This window comes from Prionailurus bengalensis, chromosome A3 (assembly GCF_016509475.1).
Source record: "Prionailurus bengalensis isolate Pbe53 chromosome A3, Fcat_Pben_1.1_paternal_pri, whole genome shotgun sequence".
NCBI lineage: Eukaryota > Metazoa > Chordata > Mammalia > Carnivora > Felidae > Prionailurus > Prionailurus bengalensis.
Genome location: NC_057354.1, coordinates 90819828 through 90841509, shown reverse-complemented (window position 1 = coordinate 90841509; position 21682 = coordinate 90819828). Strand labels below are relative to the sequence as shown.

The window sequence follows — 21682 nt, the reverse complement described above, 5'->3', positions numbered from 1 at the left end:
CAATATCCTCTTGCCTGGTTCCCTCCCGTGGTCAAGACTTGGTGCTGTGACTGACCTAGCTGTCACTACCCTAGAACATGAGCAGTTTGACAACAGTTGGTCTCTGACCCTGCCCAAAGCTCACTTCCCTGTGTCTTACTGCTGCCTGTAGGGGAGGAAGAATGAGAGTGCTGTAAGAAATCAGACAAAAATCTTCCCTTTTCCACATACAACTTAGATCCTGCTCCATCTTAAACCTCATGGCTGTTGCAACCATCCCCAAACTCTTAACTTTCCATCAATAAGCATCCCAGCAGCCCCTGGCCCACTCACGAGCTAACGTCTTTCTAACAACTTCAGGGACATCATGCTTTCCTTTCTTTCCAGCTGAGTGCTCATTCCCTTTTCTTCCTTTGAACGATTAACTTTGATATCCTCCATCATCTTGCACATTGTAAACGTGTTTGTAGAAATTGGTAGAAAGAAAGACTTAATCCTTACAACTCTGCTTTTTTCTCCTCAGAGTGTCCTCCCCTTGGAGAGTCTATCTGTTCTCATCATTCTATCTCCACGTCTGCGTAGATGTCAACCAACCTCCCCCAAAAGCACTTTTCCAGAATGTATTCTCTTTAGGTCTGGCATTTAGTTTTGCCTGCAGAGTTATCTTGCTCCAGTCTTTTCATTCCTCTTTATTATCCACAACACCATTGATCTCCTGGTCCTCTACATTTCCAACCTTGGAATTATCTTTGATTCTTCTCAGATATCCCTAGTTATTTGCCAAATTCTGCTCACCCTAACTCCACAGGGCCCATTAATTTTATCCACTGCTCCCCCCTCTCCCCTCTCTGCCCCCATAGGACACCAGAGCCAGATTAGTGACTGTGTCTTTCATGGGGTGTATAAGCATCCGTCTTGCCTGCCGCCCAGGCACGTTGTGAGGCTCAAGGAGGAGGACGGAGTCAGCGGGTTGAACACACACGACAACATGAGGTTCAAAGTCAGGAAGGTATCCTTGGCGATTATTTTACAGTTGAAGAATGAGATGCCCAGTGTGGATAACCCTCTGGTTCCTGTCACAGTCAGTCAGACTCTCACCCTCCAGCACCTCCTCCGTTATACCACTGTCATTGGTGTCTTCTTTCCTTCCATCACACCTTTGGTACAGGCCCAGGCAGTGCGTGCGAGCTGCCGCCGTCCCATCCCAGCACCGCCTTGAGCTTGCCCTGTGGGTCCAGAACCCCAGCACTAACCCACCCTCGGAAGAATCCGTCGTCCTCAGGAGAGCAGCTCCCATTGGCCAGCCCTCCCCCTCCCCTCACCTCATTGGCTACCATACTGCAGGTCCCGCCTCCTCGGCTCCTCGGATTCCAGCTGGGGTGCAACCACAGTTGACTGGGAAATGGCGGGAAAGGCCACGTCTAAGCACGGTGCTACCGCGCAACGCTAGCCTGGGAGCCGGCAGTGGCCCAGGAGCCCTCGACGATAGCCTCAAAGCCAGCCCTTCCTCACAAGCTCCGCTACCACAGAGCCACGGCATGGTCAGCCGCGCGCTCCGTGGCCCTGAGCCCGGCGCTCCACACGGCGCCTCGGTCCGGAAAAGAGCGCTCGGCGGGTTGGGCAGGCGTCGCTCACACCACCGAGGCGAGCCCAGACACGGAAGCCACCTTGTTGTCCTCGGCCCAGGGCTGTAGGTTCTGCAGCGCAAAGAGCGACGAGTTGTGCAGGCAGAGTGGGTCGGGGGGCAGCGGCGGCCGCAGAGGCCGGGGTAGGGCGTCCTGCTGCAGGTGCAGGAGCAGCCGGCCCGCGCGGTGCCGCTCCGCCTCGCGTTCCTCCGCCGTCTGGCGCCTGTGAAAGTCGAGTCGCGGTGTCAGGCCAGCCCTCGCCCACCCCGCGCCTCATCGTCACCGCCGGGCCCGAGGTGCCTCACCCGCCCCGCGCCTCACCGCCACTTTGACGCCACCCGCCAGCTGTCGCGCGCCCCGCGCCTCACCGCCACTTGGTGCGCCGGTTCTGGAACCAAGTCTTGACCTGTGCGTCGGTCATGCGCAGGGCCTTGGCCAGCGCTGCCCTCTCGGCCGAGGCCAAGTACTTCTGGCGCAGGAAGCGCCGCTCCAGCTCCAGCACCTGCGAACGGGAGAAGGACGTGCGCGGCTTCTTCCGCTTCGGAGGGGTCCGGTTTTGGTAGGGGTGGCCTATGCGGCGCGTCCCGGAGAAGGGCGAGAGTGCGGCTACAGGGAGGAAGAAAGAACAGGGCAAGGTTTTCAGGGCAGCCCTTCCAGGTGCCCCAGGCTCGGCCTCGCATCAGCAAAGGCCTCCAGACAAGAAAGAGCCTCGGAAGAAAGGGCCCTCCCCCTCTGCTAAGGAAGAGACGGCCCCCGGAACTTCATCCTTCCCTCCCCTCAGTGTGGACTGTGGCCTGCAAAGGAGGGCGCGGGCATCGACGGCAGCTCCTACCCCATCGTCTCTCTTAAGCAGCGCGACCACGAGACACAAATTGGGGAAGGATCGCCTGGGTTGATCCGGGCGGGGAGCGTACGGGGAAGTTGAGTTGGAGCAGGACGATCAAAGATGAGGAAAGGGGGTCAGTGTGGGGCAAGACGCTGGAGGGTCGGGCAACCTCACCCGTGAGCCGGTCCTTGGCAAAGCGGCGGCCGCTGTCCATCCAAGGGAAGGTGAGTCCCGCTAGGCCCCCGGCTCCGCCCAAGCCAGAGGGTCCAGGCACCGCAGGGGCACCTCCCGCAGGCGGCGGCACTGGCAGCGGACGATGCGCCGGGACGCGGATCACGCCACCTGGGCCCATGCCGGAGCTGCCAGGTAGAGGGGCCAGCGATCCCGCGGGGCCGTAGCTTGAGGTTCCGTGAAATCCACCCGAGAACGCCACACTCTCCCCATGGCCCTGGCCCGACCGACCGGGGCCTAGGCTGCTCCCGGGGGGTTCCGGGCAGCTCAGGATCTGGTCGATGCCAAAGCTGATTGGCTCGTGGTGCGGGAGGTTGTGCGAGGCCAGGACCGCCGGCTCCATGGGTCCGGGTCAAGGAGGACCGCAGGAGGTTTGGCGGTTGGGGAGGGCGCCCCAGGCAACTCTGGGAGCCCAGCCGCGGAGCGCTGGGGGCGACGGCCTCAGGGGCCCGCGGAGCTGGCCGCGGCGGGTCCCCGGGCCCCCCGGGAAATCTTCATGCCTGTGCACGGGGAGTAGCCGCGCCCGTGCCGGCCTCTGCCGGGCGTCGGCGCAGGGACTCGCATCCCGGGGGAGCGCGACAGGCGGGGGCCCCAGGAGTGCCCTTGCTGTCTCTGAAGCTCAGATGGACGCTAGGGTGCCGGGGCCTCTGCCCGAGTGCAGGGTGGAGAGGGTTGGCCGGCTGGGGCTGGGGCAGTGACTGACAGATCAGCACTGGGTGGGCAGTGGGGGCTGGGGGTAGGGCAGGGGCGGGGCCGGACCCGTTAAAGGGAAAGAGACGCCTGTTTGTGCGAAACACGGGGAAGAGTGGCGGGCGGGTACGGTGGGGGTAAGGGGGGGGGGTGGCAAGGGTGTTAGGAACCAGGCTCAGCACGGGAGGGGCCAGAGCTTGGGCCGCTGCCCGCTGAGTCAGCCGAGATGCGCACAGCAACTCCATCCTCACCGGCCTCCGCCTTGGGCCTCCTGGGCCTCACCGGCTTCCTCGCAGGTGCCTCCTCCCACAGCCCCCACTCTTCGTCTCGCGATGGGTCCTGCCTGCCAACTCCCGGATTCGTTGTGGCCCCCGCCTAAGTGCCCTCGAAGACCAAATCTCGTTGTGGCTTCCTGGCTGCGATGGGAAGCGGTTGGGGAACAGCGCCGACGAGTTGGAGGCCCGGGAAGAGGACAGGTGTGGGAAGGGAGTGGCAGGGTGCGTCTGGGGGGCTAGGGCGGGCAACAACCACTCTGGGCCAGCTATCCTGGTGCACCTCCCGGCCTCTCCCATAGGGCCCCTACCTCCTTCCGGGAGCGCCAGCAATTGGTGCCCTGTGTTTGTTAGAATTTCGATTTTCTGAAATCAATGTAGAGCGGACCATTGGCCCAAACCGGGCCAACTCCGGCCGGTGAGAGCTTGGGGCTGGCGTTCCGCCCCCGACAAGGGACCACCAATGCGGGACTCTGCCCCTCCACTACGCGCCTAGGAAGTCTATTCTCACACACTTCTCCCCTCCCTCCTCAAAGTCAGGAGGACAAAATCGCCACAGGCGACACATGAGTCCTCACCGAAGCCTTCGGGGGGGATCAGCCGCCTCATTTCCCACAGACGCTACACCCCACCCAAGCCCTAGCAACTGTGCCTGGAGTGTGTCAGAGAAGGGAGGTGGGGAAAAACTGAAGCCGCTTGGTGACCTTATGACCTCTGGCCGCGGACCCAAGAGCTGAGAGTGTGTGAACTCTGCGTCCTTCCCGGGATGGGACCCGGGCCCGGCGGGCCCCCGCGTCGTAGACCCGCCCCCGCCGCCGCCCGGCCCGGTGCAGGCCGCCATAATCGGGTTAGCTGGGTCGGAATTACATTACCTTCCCCGGCCCGCCCCGGCCCCGGGGGGGCCCTGGCGCCTCCGAGCCGGTGAGACTGGGCGCAAGGAGGGGGGTGTTCCTACCATTCTGCGGCGGGTGGGCACCGATGAGCCGCTTGGTCTGCCTTGGACACGTGGTGGCCAAAGGACCCCGCCCTGCTGTGCCAGCCCTAGCCCCTAGACTCCAGCCCACTCTGGATGCTCCACTCCAGGCTCCAGGCTGCCGGTTACCCGTGTAAGCCGAAATGCCTTCTAAGTCTAGTAAACGGGCTTCCCTGAGAGCACGGATCTTTCAGTTGATTCTCCAGGATCTCCTGGTAAAAGACTCTGCCCCTCCTTTCTCCCCAGCAGATGGGCTGCAGCCCAGTGCCTGAGGCAGGATGAGGGGTCTTTTCTCTCCAGGGAATTAGGAATGATATTTGGGCATCTGGGCAGGAAGATAAAGAAGAGAAAAAAGGGAGTGGATTTTCCCCCACTAAAGCCACCAGGCCCTGGTGTTCTCAGAAGCCTCAATCTGAAGGGAGTGGACCATGGCGGGAGGCAGGCAGTTGGCATTAATAATATGTAACATCCTCCCCCAATTTCTTGTCCACTTCCACTATGCAGTTTCTTCAGTCCTTTCCCCACCCTGCCAACAGCCCCTTCTGAAAGGTGGGCAGAGGATCCTGCCAATTTGGCAGCTGTGTTGTTATCTTAGTGGAAAAGACAGCCATTATCACCTCCCCTAGCACCCTTTGTCATCAGTAGAGAGATGGGGCAACTAGGGAGCATGAAAGTTCTGCTGTCCAGGGAAAACCACCGAGACAGCTTGGGCTGGATCCCCTGAATGAAAACAGAGAGCCTAGGGAGCCAGCAAAGTAAATAAAGACTCTGAGAGGAACTGGCCTGCAGGTTAGGAATCTGGCAGTCCCTTTACCCACTCTAGGGGGTGGGCCTCTGAGGAAAGGGTGGGCACTAATGTGTCTACAATCAAGCTGAATAAATCCTTCTTGAATGAATCAATCAGAGAGGAAGAGGCAACATCGTGCAGACCTGTATACCTGCTGACTGTTCATCCTGCCTTTTGAGGTCAGCACAGATGGCACTGCCTCCCAGAGATGGCCCAACCCAGTCTTGGGCAGGGGAATGGTCACCAACCCAGTAATATATACATATCTTCTGGGGAGTTACAAAAAAAAAAAATTACTGCCTCACTTCAGAAACAATGGGTATCCAATTCTGTCAGCCACAGTCCTAGGAATTTCTTTGCTTGCCTCCACCTCTCTGATCCCAATTCTCTGGGAAAAGTGGTTCCTTTGAGTTTATATCTAGGATGGAGGCCCTGAGGTCAGAACTCCCACCTCCCATACACACTGCTTTGCATCCATCTCCCCATGTCCTACATGCATGCAGGTGGTCCCTAATTCTTCAAGTTGTCAGGCCTTTAAGCTTGTAGCTTCACAGGAAGAGGCACATTCTCAGCCTGTGCCTTTCCTTCCTTTCTGCTTTTTGTGCAGTGTCTTTCCCAGGAGATGGTCCCCACTCCTGTATCATCATTTCTGTCATTAGCTTAGTCCTTCCTACCCCCTGCTGTCTTAGGTCTCTTTTATCTGTACAAGAGAGATTTTTATCTCCAAGAGAGATTCTGTTTTTCTTTTCCCTTGTCCACCCCACCACATACCCACTGCCTCCACTTCCTCACCATTTCTTTTTAAAAAATTTTTTACTTATTTTTAAACTAATCTGTGTGCTCAACGTGGGGCCCGAACTTACAACCCCAATATCAAGAGTCACATGTTCTACCATCAACTGACCCAGCCAGGCACCCCCTCATCATTTATTCTTTTAACTCACCACAACCTGGTTTCACTACACTCTTTTTCAAAGAGCTCCCATGTCCATATTGAGGACTTCTCTGACATGTTTTACTCTCTGGCTCACCAACTGTTTCTTGAAATGTCTCTTTTGGTTTATGTAATATTGTCTTAGTCTACTTCTTTAGATTTTCATAATCAATGCTTATGTTTTTTCTCCACTGACTTTGGTTTTTCCACTGAAGACTGGGCATTCTCAGATCTCTGACTTCAGCTTTCCCTCTCTCTACATCTGCTCAGGTTTCACCCATTCTAACAGTCCCACCTATTATATCCACCCAGAAAACTCAGAGATCTCCATCCTTGGCTCTGACACTTGTTGTGTTCCAGCCTTTCTGTCCTAACCTTCTGGCCAGTTCTGCTTGCCTTTGCTGCAGCCACCTTAAAGTCCACCAGGCTGGGGGACATTCTCCCCTTGCAAGCTCCCCGCTCACTCCCTCCTATAATGCTTTCTTTTGAAATATTTCAGATACAGCCCTTCCTTTCCATTTCCACTGATAAAACCCTAATCTAGGCCATCATCAGCACCACCTATATCCATTCATTTGTTAATCTAGAAAATTTTGAGTGAACACCTACCATGCACCAGACACTGGAGATATAGCTGCAGATATAACAGGAAAAAAAAAAATCCTGCCACAACAAAGCTTATGTTCTAATGGGGGAGGCAGGTAAAACAAAAGACGATATATATTGAATAACAATAAATGCTAAGAAGAAGAAGAAAAAAAAGCAAAGAAAGGGGAGGAGTGAAAGGGTGGGGGTTGTGATTTATCTAAAGTGATCACAGAAGGCCTCACAGAGTAAAGACCTGGAAGAAAGGAGCCATTTGGACATCTGAGCATTTCAAGTTGGGGATAATACAAGTATATCTTGGTGTTATCTGTGCAACAAACAGTGAGGGGTCCAGCATGGCTGGAGAGACTGAGTGATTTGGAGAGACCATGCCAAGCCTTGAAGGATTGTAAGGACTTGGGCTTTTATTCTGAAAAAGAAAGCTATTGGAATTTTAAGGAAAAGACACCTGATTTTTTAGTTTTATTTTTAACAGGTTTCTTAGGGTAAAACTAACATACAATAAACTGCACATATTTAAAGTGTACAAAAGTGTATGTATACACACAGGAAACCACCACAGATAATAAACATATCCATCAACTCAAAAACTTAACTTATATCCTTTTTTATTCATATGGAAACGTGGAAGCAAGGAAAGCAGGCAAGAAGCCACTGCAATCAATCATCCAGAGGACAGATGATGGTATCTTGGACCAGGGAGGTAAGCAGTGGACGTAGTGAGAAGGGGTTAATTAAAAAATCACTAATCTCATCACTTTTTGCTGCTTTATCCACTCCAATTTACTAGAAGATAAATGAGCAAAATATTTCTTTCATAGAATAATTCCCTCCCTTCAAAAAAAAAGGTCTGCTAGCTCCCTATTGCCCTCAGGCTAAAGTCCCAGCTCCATTAGGCCCTGTTTCTATCACTACTCCCACATCCACACCTCTGCCTCTTTCCTATCCCTCTCCCTGGTCAATCCCTTCGAATCTGCCTTTCTTTTCTATTTCCACCACACTTCTTATCCAGGCACCCCACCCCCATTCTCTGAACTGTGACCACCCAAAGTCCCACTTCTTCCAGAAAGCCTTTGGTGGTCTCCATTGGGGTCTCTCACTTGATTCTCCAACTGCACTTGACGCTAATACTTCACAGTAAACTTATCCTTGGTTTTTAATCCCACTGGAAGTACCTAAGGATGGCAGTGCACACGGTCTAGAGCTCCTGCGTCCTCTCCAAGTACGGGACTGGGCCTATGCTACTGCAGGCGCTCACTGCTTCAGCGTGTCTATGTGCGGTAGTGTCCTAGTCCTCCTCCCCTCCTCCTTCGGCATCTGCTCTGCATTAGTCTGTCCCAGGCCTCCGCAGGCGCCGATGATTGAATCATCATCATTAACCAGGGTCTGCCCCCCCCCCACTCGCCGCCACCACAAGCCCCGGCGGCAGGGGAGGATGGTGGGGGGGGCGGGGGACGGAATAAGATCACTACCAAGTCCCTGGGGGTCCCTCCCTCCCCGCCACCCTCTCCGCCACCCTCTCCGAGACTCCGCAAAGCCCCGAGAAAATCCCGCCGGGAGCCGGGAGAAGGCCTGCCATCCAGATGAAGCTCCGTAACGCGTACGCGTCAGCCGACGACGGCGACTTTATGAGGAGAGGACCCGGGAGGGGCTTCTTTAGCGGGGTCGTGGTCACAGGAGATAGACGACCCTAAGCGGCGGCTGGCAGAGACCGCCGGGCCCTTTGGGGTAGAAGGGGATAGTCTTTTCAGGCTCCAAAAGTTAGTCCCGCGGTCGAGTAGGGTCTATTATGATGATTACTACAAGAGGTCAATGAGATAGGACCCCCCTCCCCACGCCCCCCCCACTCCCTAATTACGGATTGAGGAGGGGGAGGGGCCAGTGAGGCTCAGGTGAGCACACGGGGAGAAAGGGACATGGGCGTGGCCTTACAGAGGGTCAACGAATCCGAAAAGACCTAAGCCCTCGTTGCTGGGCGACAAGTCCCGCCCCGCAGGCGGCACCGGAAGTGGCAGGCCGGGATCAGCCTTTAAGATGGCGTCTCCTCAGGGGGGCCAGATTGCGATCGCGATGAGGCTTCGGAACCAGCTCCAGTCAGTGTACAAGATGGACCCGCTACGGAACGAGGTGCAGGGGCAGCGGGGTTACTGCTGTGGTCGGCTAGCGGTGCGAACTGGGGCCGGCTAGAGGACGGGCGGTGGCTGGCCCGGCGCCCAGTGCGCCTGCGCAGAGACAGGGTGCCCAATGCGCCTGCGCGATTGCGATCGGGTTGCCAAACTCCGAGCTAGGACGCTTGCGCATTGTGCCGCCCACGTCGTGTAGTCTCCCCTGGGAAAGGAAGGTCGGGCGAGTCCACGGGAAGGGAGCCCCCGCTGTGCGCGGAGCCCCCTGCTGGGCGGAGGGGGAGTGTCAGCTCCCGGGAGCTAATCCCTTGCGGATCGTGCAGGGTGCGAGGCTTGGCCTTGGAGTGTGATGAAAGAGGCATTTTCGCAGCTGGGAAGGCGTATGATTTGGCGTTGGAGGGAATGGTTGGTGACGGGCGGTGTGTCCGCAGGAGGAGGTCCGAGTAAAGATCAAAGACCTGAATGAACACATCGTCTGCTGTCTGTGCGCCGGCTACTTCGTGGATGCCACCACCATCACAGAGTGTCTTCATACTTGTGAGTGCCCTGGACTCTGTCTGGTCCTTCAGGCCCTAGTCTCCACCAAGCTAGGGAGCCGGTCCCCAGGCTTTTGGCCGCCTGCCCCAACCACCCAGACACCCCACCCAGCCCGTGCATCCCATTCCCAGAGAGACTAAGAGTCTGCTTTTTCCTTCCTGCAGTCTGCAAGAGTTGTATTGTGAAGTATCTCCAAACCAGTAAGTACTGCCCCATGTGCAACATCAAGATCCACGAGACACAGCCACTGCTCAACCTCAAACTGGACCGGGTCATGCAGGACATCGTGTACAAGCTAGTGCCTGGCTTACAAGACAGTGAGTGACCAACCTCACTTTGAGGGGTCTCTGGAGGACTGATGCTGGGTGGCAGCTTGAGATGACAAAGGCTTTGGTGGGAATCATGTAGGTAAAGAGGTTGACAGCCGGAGAGGGACAAAGTATGAGGGAGGGCTAATATTTACTTCCCACACCCCCCCCCCCTTCTAGGTGAAGAGAAACGGATTCGAGAATTCTACCAGTCCCGAGGCTTGGACCGGGTCACCCAGCCCAGTGGGGAAGGTATGTCCCTTGGCAGCAGGAGGGTAAGGTAACCCCCCCCAGAGCATTTCTCCTGCCGTTTTTCTCTCTGGGGAAAAAGGAGTATGGAATCTGTGCCACTCTCCTCACTACTCTTTCTTAGAGCCAGCCCTGAGCAACCTCGGCCTCCCTTTCAGCAGCTTCGACCACTCTAAAGCCCACTACTATCGATATGATGAGCAGCTGAGTCTGTGCCTGGAGCGCCTGAGGTAAGGGTCAGGTCATGAATTGTCTGATGAGACAATGTCAGTGACCCAAAACCTGGGAGGGACTTGGTGAGAGGGTGAGCAGTGAGGGGGAGTATCTCTTCCCTTGAAGAGAGTATACCATGGCTCTTGGTGAGGGACAGGGGGAAAGATAGGGCTCCTAACCTGTGTCTGTTTCCCTCCTAGTTCTGGGAAGGACAAGAATAAAAGCATCCTGCAGGTGAGAGGGGCTGAGGGGAGGGCCTCTCTGAGGACTCACCTCCCCATTGCCCCTCCCTCACACACCTTGTCCTCTTGCCTTCCCTCCCTATCTCCAGAACAAATATGTTCGATGTTCTGTTAGAGCTGAAGTTCGTCATCTCCGAAGGGTCCTATGTCACCGCTTAATGCTAAATCCCCAGCATGTGAGTATTCCCACAGCCAGTGTTTGGGGGAAAGGGAGGAGCTCAAAGGGAGTTCACAGAGTCTGTAGTGGACCAGGGCAGTTCTTGACCTGCATGAGAGAGGGGTTTCTAAAACTGTCCCCATCTCCCTCCTAGGTACAGCTCCTTTTTGACAATGAAGTTCTCCCAGATCACATGACCATGAAGCAGATATGGCTCTCCCGCTGGTTCGGCAAGGTGAGCCAGGGCCGAGGCAGTCCTCAGGGCAGGGATGTGCTGAGGGGGCCTTTTGAGTAAGAATGCTCCCACCGACTGCTTCTTCTGCTTGTTTTCTCCTTAGCCATCCCCTTTGCTTTTACAATACAGTGTGAAAGAGAAGAGGAGGTAGGGGCCAAGCCCCCACCACATCCCTGTCCCTTTCCCTCCCCAGATATTTATGTGAAATTAACTGCGGCTTTATTTTTTGAAATAAAAACTTTAAAAAAGCATCTTTTCTCTTCCTTCCACCTATGCGTGCTTTGTTCTGTGTCCTGCTTCCCTTAGAAGTCCTCTGAGTTTCATCATGAAAGAGGGCCTCTCTCTGTCCCTTGCCCCTCAGTGAATTGCCAAAGGAGAAGGGTAGAGGACTCTATACATTTAAAATTCAGAAGGTGAGCTAAGTGGAACCAGGCTACCCATACCAGCTCTTGTGTGGGGTGTGTGTGTGTGTGCGTGTGTGTGCGCATGTGTGTGTAGGTAGGGAAGGCTTTCTGGAGGGGAGCTGTCATCTACTTGAGTGTTGCAGCATATGCTACAAACTTGAGTGGAGGTGTCTTGATTCAAGAGTAGGGCTAGGGTTGGACAGTGGCCACTGAAGGACTGAAGAAGAGTGCTATTTTAAAGGAAAAAAATCAAAGAATTGCACTATGGAAGGAATGGAAAAAAAAAAAATTGCGGGGTGGGACACAGGGAGAACAAGGGTGTTGAGTTGGAGACATGGTTGTCCTTCAGGTACCCGGACTAGGTGAAGCAAGGATGAGGAGAGGGAACTAGTGTCCAGCAGAGCAAAGGCAGCTTCAAGTAACAAGAGGGAAGCAGCAAGGCTGTTAACTCCCTTGATTAATTCAGCAAACATCCCTTTTTTATAGGAGCCCAGCCATGAGCCTTAGGCTCTGGAAACAAACTTAGCTAGTCTTCCTGTTCTATGACCTCTTAGTGGGGTAGTCAGAAACTTGCCTGACTGGGCCAATAACAGATGGAGGAGAAAGCAAGTTCCTGAAGGAAGCTAACAGGCTGTGGCTGAATCTGGGACAAGTGGGAGGGAGCAAGCAGCATAAATTGTGGCCAGAACTCAAGTTGAAACCTAAATCTTACACTGGCCTAAGTCTGACTCCCATGAGTTCAAAGGGGTCATTGTGCCTAGCTGGTGAGGGCTGAAGGCACGGAGCTCCCAGGGATAGAGATGAGGTGGCAGAAGACTTGGGAGGAGGTGTACAGTGAAGGAGGTCTGAACTGGCTGAGAGAGCCTGAGACTGGGGCGGGGGTTAAAAGGACTGGGCATAGCAACCAGTGCACGGTGGACCTGGGCTTCCCTCCACACAGATGGAACTTGTAGACCATGAGAAAAGCACAATGTGGGGAGGCTGCAGAAAGCAAGAGCCCTCAGGTGTGAGGGGCAGGCAACAAGCAAGAGGGTGGGGACATTGCAGAACAACCACCCTGACAGAATCTCCAAGATTCCCCATGCCTCCCATGTTTCGAGCTGCATGCCTGGAATGCTTGTCCCCCTATGCCCATACTCAGCTGTCTTTTCAAGGTCCAAGTGTCACTTCCTCCAGAAAACCCTCTCTCTGCCAGGACCCGGGGTTTTCCATTCCTTTGCATCAGCCTCTACACCAACATATATCTAGGGATTTGGGATTCATTATATCTATCTCAGGGCTCCCCCCCCCCCCCCACCGTCTCTTCCGGGGACTCCTTGCCCACTCAAGCAGCCACACTGAGGCTGTTCTCAAAGAGTTTGTCGGTGAAAGGGCATTTTCTTTTTTTTTTTAATGTTTATTTTTTTTTTTTTAATCTTTTTTTTTTTTTTTTAATTTTTTTTTTCAACGTTCATTTATTTTTGGGACAGAGAGAGACAGAGCATGAACGGGGGAGGGGCAGAGAGAGAGGGAGACACAGAATCGGAAACAGGTTCCAGGCTCTGAGCCATCAGCCCAGAGCCCGACGCGGGGCTCGAACTCACAGACCACCAGATCGTGACCTGGCTGAAGTCGGACGCTTAACCGACTGCGCCACCCAGGCGCCCCTTTTTTAATGTTTATTTTGAGAGACAGAGTGTGCTTGCAAAACAGGAGGAGGGGCAGAGAGAGGTAGAGAGAATCCCAAGCAGGCTCAGGGCTGACAGCGAGGAGCCACAAGTGGGGCTTCATCTCACCGACTATGGAATCATGGCCTGAGCCTAAATCAAGAGTCGGAGGCTAAACCAACTGAGCCACCCCTGAAAGGGCATTTTCAAGGAATGACTCACCAGGGAGAGGTTTGGACTTGGGGGGAAGGAGGTAGAAACGTTCCTGGGGACTTTTCCGGTCCTAAGTGGCTGCAGGAGGAGTTGGGGAGTAGCTTGGGGCTTGGCAGGAGCTTGGCGTCAAAAAGGCCCAGTCAGAAGATAAGGCTGACTTAGGGACCAAGCCTCAGGATGAGGCTTTTGACAAGGCATGGTTTGAGGCCAAGGAGCAGAAGGTGCTCAGGACAGGATCTGGGATGGCGGCCCAGTGGCGGCTTCGCCAGGGGCCCAGCAGAACCTTCTTTTTGTCAGCGGTGGTGGCAGAGGCAGCTGTGGTGAGTCTCCCGAGGTGGCTGATGCAGGCCAGCTGCGGGCTCTGTGCCACACAGACCCTGTGCCCCTCAGGTCACGATCTGCGCCACGGGGTGAGGGGTGGGGGTGCAGAATCAAGCCCAGGGTTCTCTTGGGCTGCGCGACCCAGAACGCGCTCCTTGTCTTCAAAGAGGCGGCCGCAGGGTAGTCCCAGCGCGCAGCCGGCCCACTCCCGGGCGCCCTTGACCTCGCTGTGCTTCCGGTGGTGGGAGGGAGCGGGGGCATCAGTACTCACTGGCAGGGCCCAGCCGGCCATTGCCCCTACCGCTTCCGTTTCCGCGGTCCACTCTCACCTGGGGGAAGGGAGCATCGAGATTTGCGCCCGCCCTTGGCACAGGAGAGAACAGGTCCTTCTTAGGCCAGGCAGTCTGTCCCCGGCCCGGGGTGGGCGGGAAAGGAGGGAAAAGGTACTTCACTGGTAATGGAGCAGGGGGTCTCGGTGTGCGTGTGTGTGTGTGTGTGTGTGTCCCGCCGCTCCCCCAGCTCGGCTCGCACGCCCCCAGAGCTCTTTATGAGCCGGCGGAAAGGGCCAGAAAGGGCTCACGGACCCAAGCAAGGCCCTAGAAGAAACGAAACTAAAGTGGAAGTGTCTGAGTCGGTTCATTCAACGTTTTCTGAAAGAGAAAACAACCCTTGAAGTGTGCGAGACGGACTGCCGCTCCGCCCCTCGCCCCTCGGCCGCGAGTTTCCTCCCTCAACGCCCACCCCCCTCTCACTAACGGACTTCCCTAAGGGTGGAAAGGGGCGGGCAGGCACCTCTCCGGGACTGGCCCTCATCCGTCCACTGCCCTGAGGGGGTTGTTCGGAGGATCCCCAATCACAGGATTCAAAGGAGTGCGTGGAGAGGGAAATTCGGAGACTAAAGGTTGTTTATTGAACAACTAAGATTGTGCCAAGAGAGGCAACAATCTGGGGGGTGGAGGGCTGGCTAAAGGAACCCGCTAGATGGGAGGCTGAGATGGGCAATGTGGGTGAGAGGTGCAGTGTCACGGAATGAGAGATAAGGTAGGGACGACGAGGAAAGGGAAATCTGAAAAGAGATGATGCGCAGAGGTGTGAGAAAGCATCCTTAAAGGAGAATGGAGTCTCCTTCCCCAGGGAGTGAAAGTCGGAATGTGGGGATCTCTACAAGGAGGAGGACCAGAGGACCCCAAATGTCTGCAAGGACAATAAGGGGAATCCGTGGAGGTGGGAGACATGAGGGGTTGCTGGAGAATGCTGAGAAAGGAAGACTATCAGAACGGGGAGGGGGGGGGGTTGGAGGGGGGCTGCGGAAAGGTGCCTGTCTGTGGATCACTCTGTGAAGGTCCAGGACAGGAAGGGTTGGGCCTTGGGGGTGGAGGGTATATGGGGGGTGAAGGCTACAAGACAACTGATGCAGCACCCCCTTCCCATCCAGCCCAGAACCCAAGTTTAATCTCTTAATCTCCCTCATTAATCATTCACCCTCCTCCTACCCTCCCCCCAACATGGGGATCGGGTTTCTCCCCAGCTCAGGTTCCAGAGGCATTGCTGGAGAAGTCCCCTCCTGTGCCCCCCCCCCCTTGTCTGGACTAGTCCCTGGCCGCTGGGACAGCCTTAGGGCTCTGCTGTCAGCGGCCTCCTCCCTTTACTAGTCTCGCCTTTTCTTTCATCCCCCAAATGGGGACCTCCCAACCCCGCTGTCATCGAACCCCATTACCTGAGCCTGGTTGCAGTTTGCAGGGGGAGGGGGGTAGATAGGTGGGAGGGATAGAAAGGGCAAATGCCCTTCAGGAGAGAGGGCACTCCTCACAAACATACTAGTAATTGAGAGCAGAGGAAGAGATGACATAAAAGCTACACAGAGGAGGGTTGTAGTGTCTGTTTGGTGACAGGCATGGGACATGAGCTAGGCAGTTCCTGCAGCTTCCTGGGACCCTCTTTAAAAGCAGATTAAGTCTGGGGCACCTGGGTGGCTCAGTTAAGTGTCAGACTTCAGCTCAGGTCATGATCTCACAGTTTGTGAGTTCGAGCCCCATGTCAGGCTCTGTGCTGACAGCTCAGAGCCTGGAGCCTGCTTTGGATTCTGTGTCTCCCTCTCTCTCTGCCCCTCCCCTTTTCATGTCTGTCTCTCTGTCTCTCAAAAATAAATAAACATAAAAAAAAATAAAAGCAGATTAAGTCAAACCACCAGCATGGTTCAGAGGACTGGGGCCTCCAGCCATGAGGTTCTCTCTTGGCCTCCCTCCGCCTCCTACCATTAATAACCAATTAACAAGATCCTGAGGCATCTCAGTGTTCTGCTGTGGCCTAGCTCTGTTCTTAGACCAATCAGTGGGCCATTGGGCTGTGTTGCTCAGGCTGCCATGAGGGTACTATGCAAGTGTCTGTGTGTGTCTGGGGGATGGAAGGGGTCACTGGAGGGAACTCATTACCAAGAAGACCCTGTGTTTCTCCATCTTTGGGAGGCCAGGTTAGTGCCTCCGGCCAGGTGAGGGTTCCTCACCCCCATTATCTTTGGCCCAGGGGCCTTAGGTCTCTCAAGCTCTGTTTAGGGCACCTCAACGGCAGGCTCCACTTGCCCCAGGGAATAGGCACAGAGGATCTTCGCACAAATGGTGGGAGGTGCAGAGGTCTACAGAGAAGGTGACATAATGGACACCCCAGGAGGGACTTCTTGGCACTGTGGGAAGAAACTTGAAGAATCCCATAGAAGCAAGTTCCTCAGGAACGGTGAGCTCCTCAGGAGTGGTGGGGCTTCTGTGCCTCTGGACTGTGAATCCCCTTGCCTTGTTGGGCCTCCACTGTGGAGCAACCACTGTTCCAGAGCTGCCTTCTTCCTACAAAGGACAGCTGTAGGGCGCTCACTCAGGTGTGAGCCCAGGAATGGAATAGGTGTGGGACAAAAGAAAGAAAGGACACAAATAAAATAGGAATGAATATCCCAGACCTTAGGGTTTGTCCCTGGGCTGGCAGGGGTTTCTGTCCCAGGATCTGGTTGGGTCCATGAAGTCTGACCTGCAAGTCACTTTTCTATGGGGAGTGACCAGTGGCCCTTTCCATTGCTGCTCTACAGGGTGGTTTCTGGGCTTTGGAGGCTGGGGAACCCCTATTTGAACCATAGGAGCTTAATATGGAGGCAAAGACAGATCGACTGATAGGCCTCGGCGGAGGCCAGTCTTCCCTGGCCAAGACCCCTGGGTGGGGGCAGTAGCGAAAGCTCCGGATTTGCTGTGTCTTCTTTCCCGAGGCCCCGGTCTATTCCACTTCTCCATGTGCTTTGACTTTCTCAGGGCCTCTAAGCCCGGGCCCAGCCAGAGAGCTGGTGGATCCACTCACCTGCTTTTGCTTCCGCATCGCATCCCCATTATTCCCGGTTGCAGAAATTCCGCCAGGCCAGGTCCTTCCAAGTCTTGAGTTCCCCCAGGCCCCTCGCGCCACTCTAATAACTTCCAGCCGCCGGGACCTCTTCAAGAGGGTTCTGCAGGGGTGGGGCGCGGACGAGGGGGCTAGGTCAGGAGACCAAGATCCTTTTTAGGAGGGATCAGAGATCCTAGAACGGTCAGGTCTGATCTCCCTCCTCGGAATTCTGCAAATCCCATCCGTTGGGGCAAGGGGGAGCAATTTATTGCCTACTAGTTTATGAGCCAGAGCAGCGGCTAGGCGGGGAGTCGATGGTACACAGAATCTGCGGGCCGTCCAGGAAGGGTCCAGTCAGAGCGTGTACGGGGCCATGCCCTGCCGCGCGGAGCAGCTCGGCGGCTGGGTATGGCAGGTTGTTCCTGGTCTGCTCTCCGCGCCTCCCCACCCTGTTAGAAATACAGCTGCGGGGACACCTACCAGCTCCAGACCCACCGCGGCCCCGGGATGGGGGTTGGGGGCGCAGGAGGAGGGGCACAAGGGGCTTGGGCCCAGCGCGGGGGGCGGGTCCGAAGCTGGGGGCCCAGATAGGGAGCCGCGGTCTGGGGCCCAGGCAGCTGCTGCGCCCAGCGCAGCCGGCGGCGGGACCGCCACAGCCCCGTCGGCCATGAACTCGGGACCAGAGCCCCGGACACCCCGGACATTATTCAGCATCGCCGACATCCTAGGCCCGCGCCTGGTCCCCCGAGGACCCTCTACGTCCCAGCTTCCAGAGTCGAGTCCTGGTCCCACGTCGCCTCTGTGCGCGCTGGAGGAGCTGACTAGTAAAACTTTCCGCGGATTTGACTGGCACGCTCCGGAGCCCTCTGAAGGTATAGCGCAGGCAAGGTCGCGCACTTTGACTTGGCCTTCTCCCCATCTCTCTCCTTCAGGTCCCGGTCTCGACCCTTCGTTCACAATGGCCCCCACCCTAATCTGCCCTCTGTCCTCAGCCCACGTGCTGGGACTTCCATATCCCAATCCTCACCTACCCTCCGTTAGTTCCCAGGCTCCGCGGCCGCTCCTTGGAGGCCGCCAGCGCCGAGGGGGAGGGCCAATCTGTCGAGAACTGAGTGACCCGTTGGTCCGTTCGCTGTAGGCGGGGCAATCGCGACACCGAAAGGCCGGCGAGATGGAGACAAAAGGCCTGAGCCCGAGGCTGTGAACAGTGAGCTAGGGCATGGGCGGTGCACAAAGTGCTGGGAGGCGAGGCTCGGTCTCTCCGGGTGACCTAGCTCCGCTCCACGCCGTTCTCTTCAGGAAAGGGGACAGGAACAGAAGGTCTTTGGGGCGGCAAGAGTCGGGGATTACGGACTTCGCCTCTCCTTACACTTTGAACCCCCACTACCTCCTTTTGGGCTCGAGGAGGAGGTTCCCGTGTCACTAAAAAAGCGTAAAACAAGAGTGCTCATCATAACCTGAGAGTCTTTAGAAGGGCATGATCAGAGTCGTATTACATTCATCACACAGGGCTGCCGCAGGCTGTCCCTATTATTTTTTTAATGTTTATTTTTTGAGAGAGACAGAGTGTGAGCAGGGGAGGGGCAGAGAGAGAAGGAGACACAGAATCGGAGGCAGGCTCCAGGCTTTGAGCTGTCAGCACAGAGCCTGACACGGGGCTCGAACTCATGGACCATGAGATCATGACCTGAGCTGAAGTCGGATGCTCAACCGACTTAGCCACCCAGGCGCCCGGCTGTCCTATTTTGACCATGGTCGCCCGGCCTCGGGTGCAGGCCCCAACCTACAAGCCCACTTATCCCGGGGCTCCGGAGGGCCTCAAAGATCCCTCCCCAGATTGCCTGACGCCCTGCCAAGTCTCCTTTGGCCAGTCCCGCCCTCTTCCTACTCCCTCACCTCCTCAAGATGCCCTCAGCCTGCTGCTTCCCATACCCAAGTGGCCCGTTCCACTTTATGCCCCCCACTCCCAATTCGGCCTGAACCCCCGTTTGGTAAGGGACCACGGTTCAGGCTCCTGTCCGCCTTCTCGCTCCGCCTCCCCCACCCCGGCTTGAGCCCCCCCCCCCCCCAGCTTCTCCTTTGAGCGGATGCCTGATTCCTGCAGGCTAAGACTGACCCCCGCCGTATCCCCGCAGGCCGCGCCGCCCCGAGTGCTCTGGGCCCTGGCCAGGCTGGCCGCAGACGGCGAAAGTCACGCACGGCGTTCACTGCGCAGCAGGTGCTGGAGCTGGAGCGACGCTTCGTCTTCCAGAAGTACCTGGCGCCTTCCGAGCGCGACCGGCTGGCGGCGAGGCTCGGCTTGGCCAACGCACAGGTTGTCACGTGGTTCCAGAACCGGCGAGCCAAGCTCAAGCGCGACGTGGAGGAGATGCGCGCCGACGTGGCCTCGTTGCGCACGCTGTCCCCCGAAGTTCAGTGCCGCCTCTCGCTGCCTGACGGCACCCCACGCCCCGTCCCTGGTCGGCCTGACTCCGGGCCCCACCTGTCAGAAGAGGAGATAAAGGTGGACTAATGAAGGCAAAGCCGCCGCCGCCCTGGGCACCTGGATCCCCGACTCCTTGCCTCCGTGCTCCGCGCCCTGTCTGGGTACTAGGGTGGAGGGAGGGTGTGGATCTGGCCTCCTCTGGCTCACAGTCCAGACACTCACTTTTCCCAATTGTTGAGAATAAAATGGAGACTCAGTCACTCGAAGCCTCAATCTTGGCGCCCCAGAGCAGTAAGAGCAAAATCTGCCGATTGTTGTGCAGATTCCGCGCTTGGCTGAGCGCTTTAAACGCGATGCCTCCTTCAAACCTCATAGCAAGTCTATTCGGTGATATAATTATACCCGTTTCACAAAGCAAGAAGCACTAGGTCAGGATTTGGACCTAGGTATCGTGCCAGCCTTCAGAGCCAGCGCATGTCAGCCGGACGGCACTCTGGAGACTTCGAGCTGAGGGGAGGAAGATGGGACACGTAGCTGCGGGCGACCTACCCCTACTGACTGCCTTTAGTTGCTGAACTCCAGCAGGCCTTTGACCCGCCTCCTCCAAGACCTTGCAGCTAACCTCTGGGCTGCTCCAAAGTGACAAAGTTGTGCCTGATCCTACCCTTTCCCCACCCTGAGGTCATTTGTTAATGGGCTTCAGACCATTCTCTCACTTCTGCTGAAAGAACCCCATGCTGAAACACAAGCTAAGTGAAAGCGGTGGGGAGAAGGGGCACAACCCTACTTCTGGGACCTCTGCCCCACACTTGGGCAGGAAATGTTCCCCCCAGGATAGTGGCCTTGGCAGGAGGGTGGGGAGGCAGAGACTGGCCCCGGAGGTGGAGGCTGGAGTAGCTGCATGGGGACCTTGGCGGGTGGAGTCAATAGCCTACCCCCACCAGCGGACATTTCTGAAATTAATTTATTCCACTGGTAATTAATCACCCTCTGGCAATATGATGAGAAGGTAAGAGGCCTATGCCTATGCAGGGCCATCACTTCAGATCTTCAGAAGACCATGCTTAGGTTCTTTCCTGGCTCCCCTCTCTCCGTGTCTGTCCTTCCTCCCTCCTCAGGCCTTCCATGCTTCTGCCCAGATGCCACAACTCATTCTCAAGAATGTTCTGAGAATGATCCATCCAGGATTTAAGGGGAGTCAGCTAGGGCCTTGGTTGCAGGTGGAGGTCCCAGGAGAGAATATTTCAGGGAGACTGAACAATGCTAGAAGGTAGAAGGGAACCTGGCACTGTTGGACAATAACTACCGCTTATTGAACATAATTCAAGTGATGTTCATGGATTAATCTTACAGTAATCCCAGAAGATAATGAAATTTTAATTTCATTAAATTTTTTTTAATATTTATTTTCGAGAGAGGGACAGGGTATGAACAGGGGAGGGGCAGAGAGAGAGGGAGACCCAGAATCTGAAGCAGGATCCAGACTCTGAGCTGTCAGCACAGAGGCCCACGTGGGACTTGTGGGACTTGAACTCACGAGCCATAAGATCCTGACCTGAGCTGGAGTCAGATGCTTAACCAGCTGAGCCACGCAGGTGCCCCAGATTTTAATTTCACTTTAAGTGTAAGGAGACTGAATCACAGAAGCCCAAGAAGATGTAATAATGTCATGGAGCTTGTAAGTGGTAGGGCTGGCACTAACCTGCTTGTTTGTCTGACTCAGGGGCTCATGCTTTTGACCACTGCATATTCTGTCCCCATAACTGTGACTGGGCCTAACTGAAAGAAGAAAATGGTTTACAAAGAAAGCCGGGGAGAAAGGGCCAAAGGTAGCAGTTTGGGGATTCTACTATAGATAAAGCATAGTCCTTGAAGGTTTTAGAGAGGAGAGACGTGACAGCAATGTTAGAGCAGGCTAATCTGGCTGCAAGTGTAGGGCGGACCAGTAACTGGCAGGGACCTGAAGAAGGAGCGTATCTCTGGCCACTGCAGAAGGTAAGAGCCGAGAGAATTCGGGGCCAGACGTGGTGGTGGTGGTGGCGGGGGGAGGTGTAATGAAAAAGGAATCTGTTTGATTATCCCAATGACCGAAGATTGCATGAATCTGTGACAGCCTCACAAACCTGGGTAACTGGAAGAAAAATGGCATCATGGGCAGAAATAATGACTACTGGTGTGGAGCTCAGAACTTGTCAGCCATTACGTACAAAAAGTGTTCTTTGCACCTGTGTTGCCCTTTCAATACACATGTGCAACACACACACATAACTTCCCTGGTTCCTGTTCAGGGCCTTCATCCCCTTCCCAAGGCTGCCTCTTTGGAGACTTT

General features: G+C 55.6%; 3 protein-coding genes and 1 long non-coding RNA gene across 4 annotated transcripts; 2 read left to right on the top strand and 2 right to left on the bottom strand.

The window, feature by feature from the left end:
* Nucleotides 1-639: 639 nt before the first annotated feature.
* TLX2 (T cell leukemia homeobox 2) lies at nucleotides 640-4758 on the bottom strand. The gene is made up of 3 exons (XM_043603797.1): nucleotides 2605-4758; nucleotides 1973-2210; nucleotides 640-1827 (listed from the first exon to the last, which is right to left on the bottom strand). The coding sequence occupies exons 1-3, from the start codon at nucleotides 3002-3004 to the stop codon at nucleotides 1611-1613; spliced, it is 855 nt and encodes a 284-aa protein (XP_043459732.1). The 5' UTR covers nucleotides 3005-4758; the 3' UTR covers nucleotides 640-1610.
* Nucleotides 4759-7514: 2756 nt separating this feature from the next.
* On the bottom strand, nucleotides 7515-8964 carry LOC122497053. Its single transcript, XR_006301019.1, has 2 exons — nucleotides 8856-8964; nucleotides 7515-8644 (listed from the first exon to the last, which is right to left on the bottom strand). It is a non-coding gene; the product is annotated as an uncharacterized LOC122497053 (long non-coding RNA).
* Nucleotides 8946-11238, top strand: PCGF1 (polycomb group ring finger 1). The gene is made up of 9 exons (XM_043603777.1): nucleotides 8946-9050; nucleotides 9478-9583; nucleotides 9748-9900; nucleotides 10072-10143; nucleotides 10265-10370; nucleotides 10554-10587; nucleotides 10685-10771; nucleotides 10907-10987; nucleotides 11091-11238. The coding sequence occupies exons 1-9, from the start codon at nucleotides 8958-8960 to the stop codon at nucleotides 11136-11138; spliced, it is 780 nt and encodes a 259-aa protein (XP_043459712.1). The 5' UTR covers nucleotides 8946-8957; the 3' UTR covers nucleotides 11139-11238.
* Nucleotides 11239-15665: 4427 nt separating this feature from the next.
* On the top strand, nucleotides 15666-19626 carry LBX2 (ladybird homeobox 2). Its single transcript, XM_043603776.1, has 2 exons — nucleotides 15666-17800; nucleotides 19064-19626. The coding sequence occupies exons 1-2, from the start codon at nucleotides 17302-17304 to the stop codon at nucleotides 19438-19440; spliced, it is 876 nt and encodes a 291-aa protein (XP_043459711.1). The 5' UTR covers nucleotides 15666-17301; the 3' UTR covers nucleotides 19441-19626.
* The last annotated feature ends 2056 nt before the right edge of the window (nucleotides 19627-21682 follow it).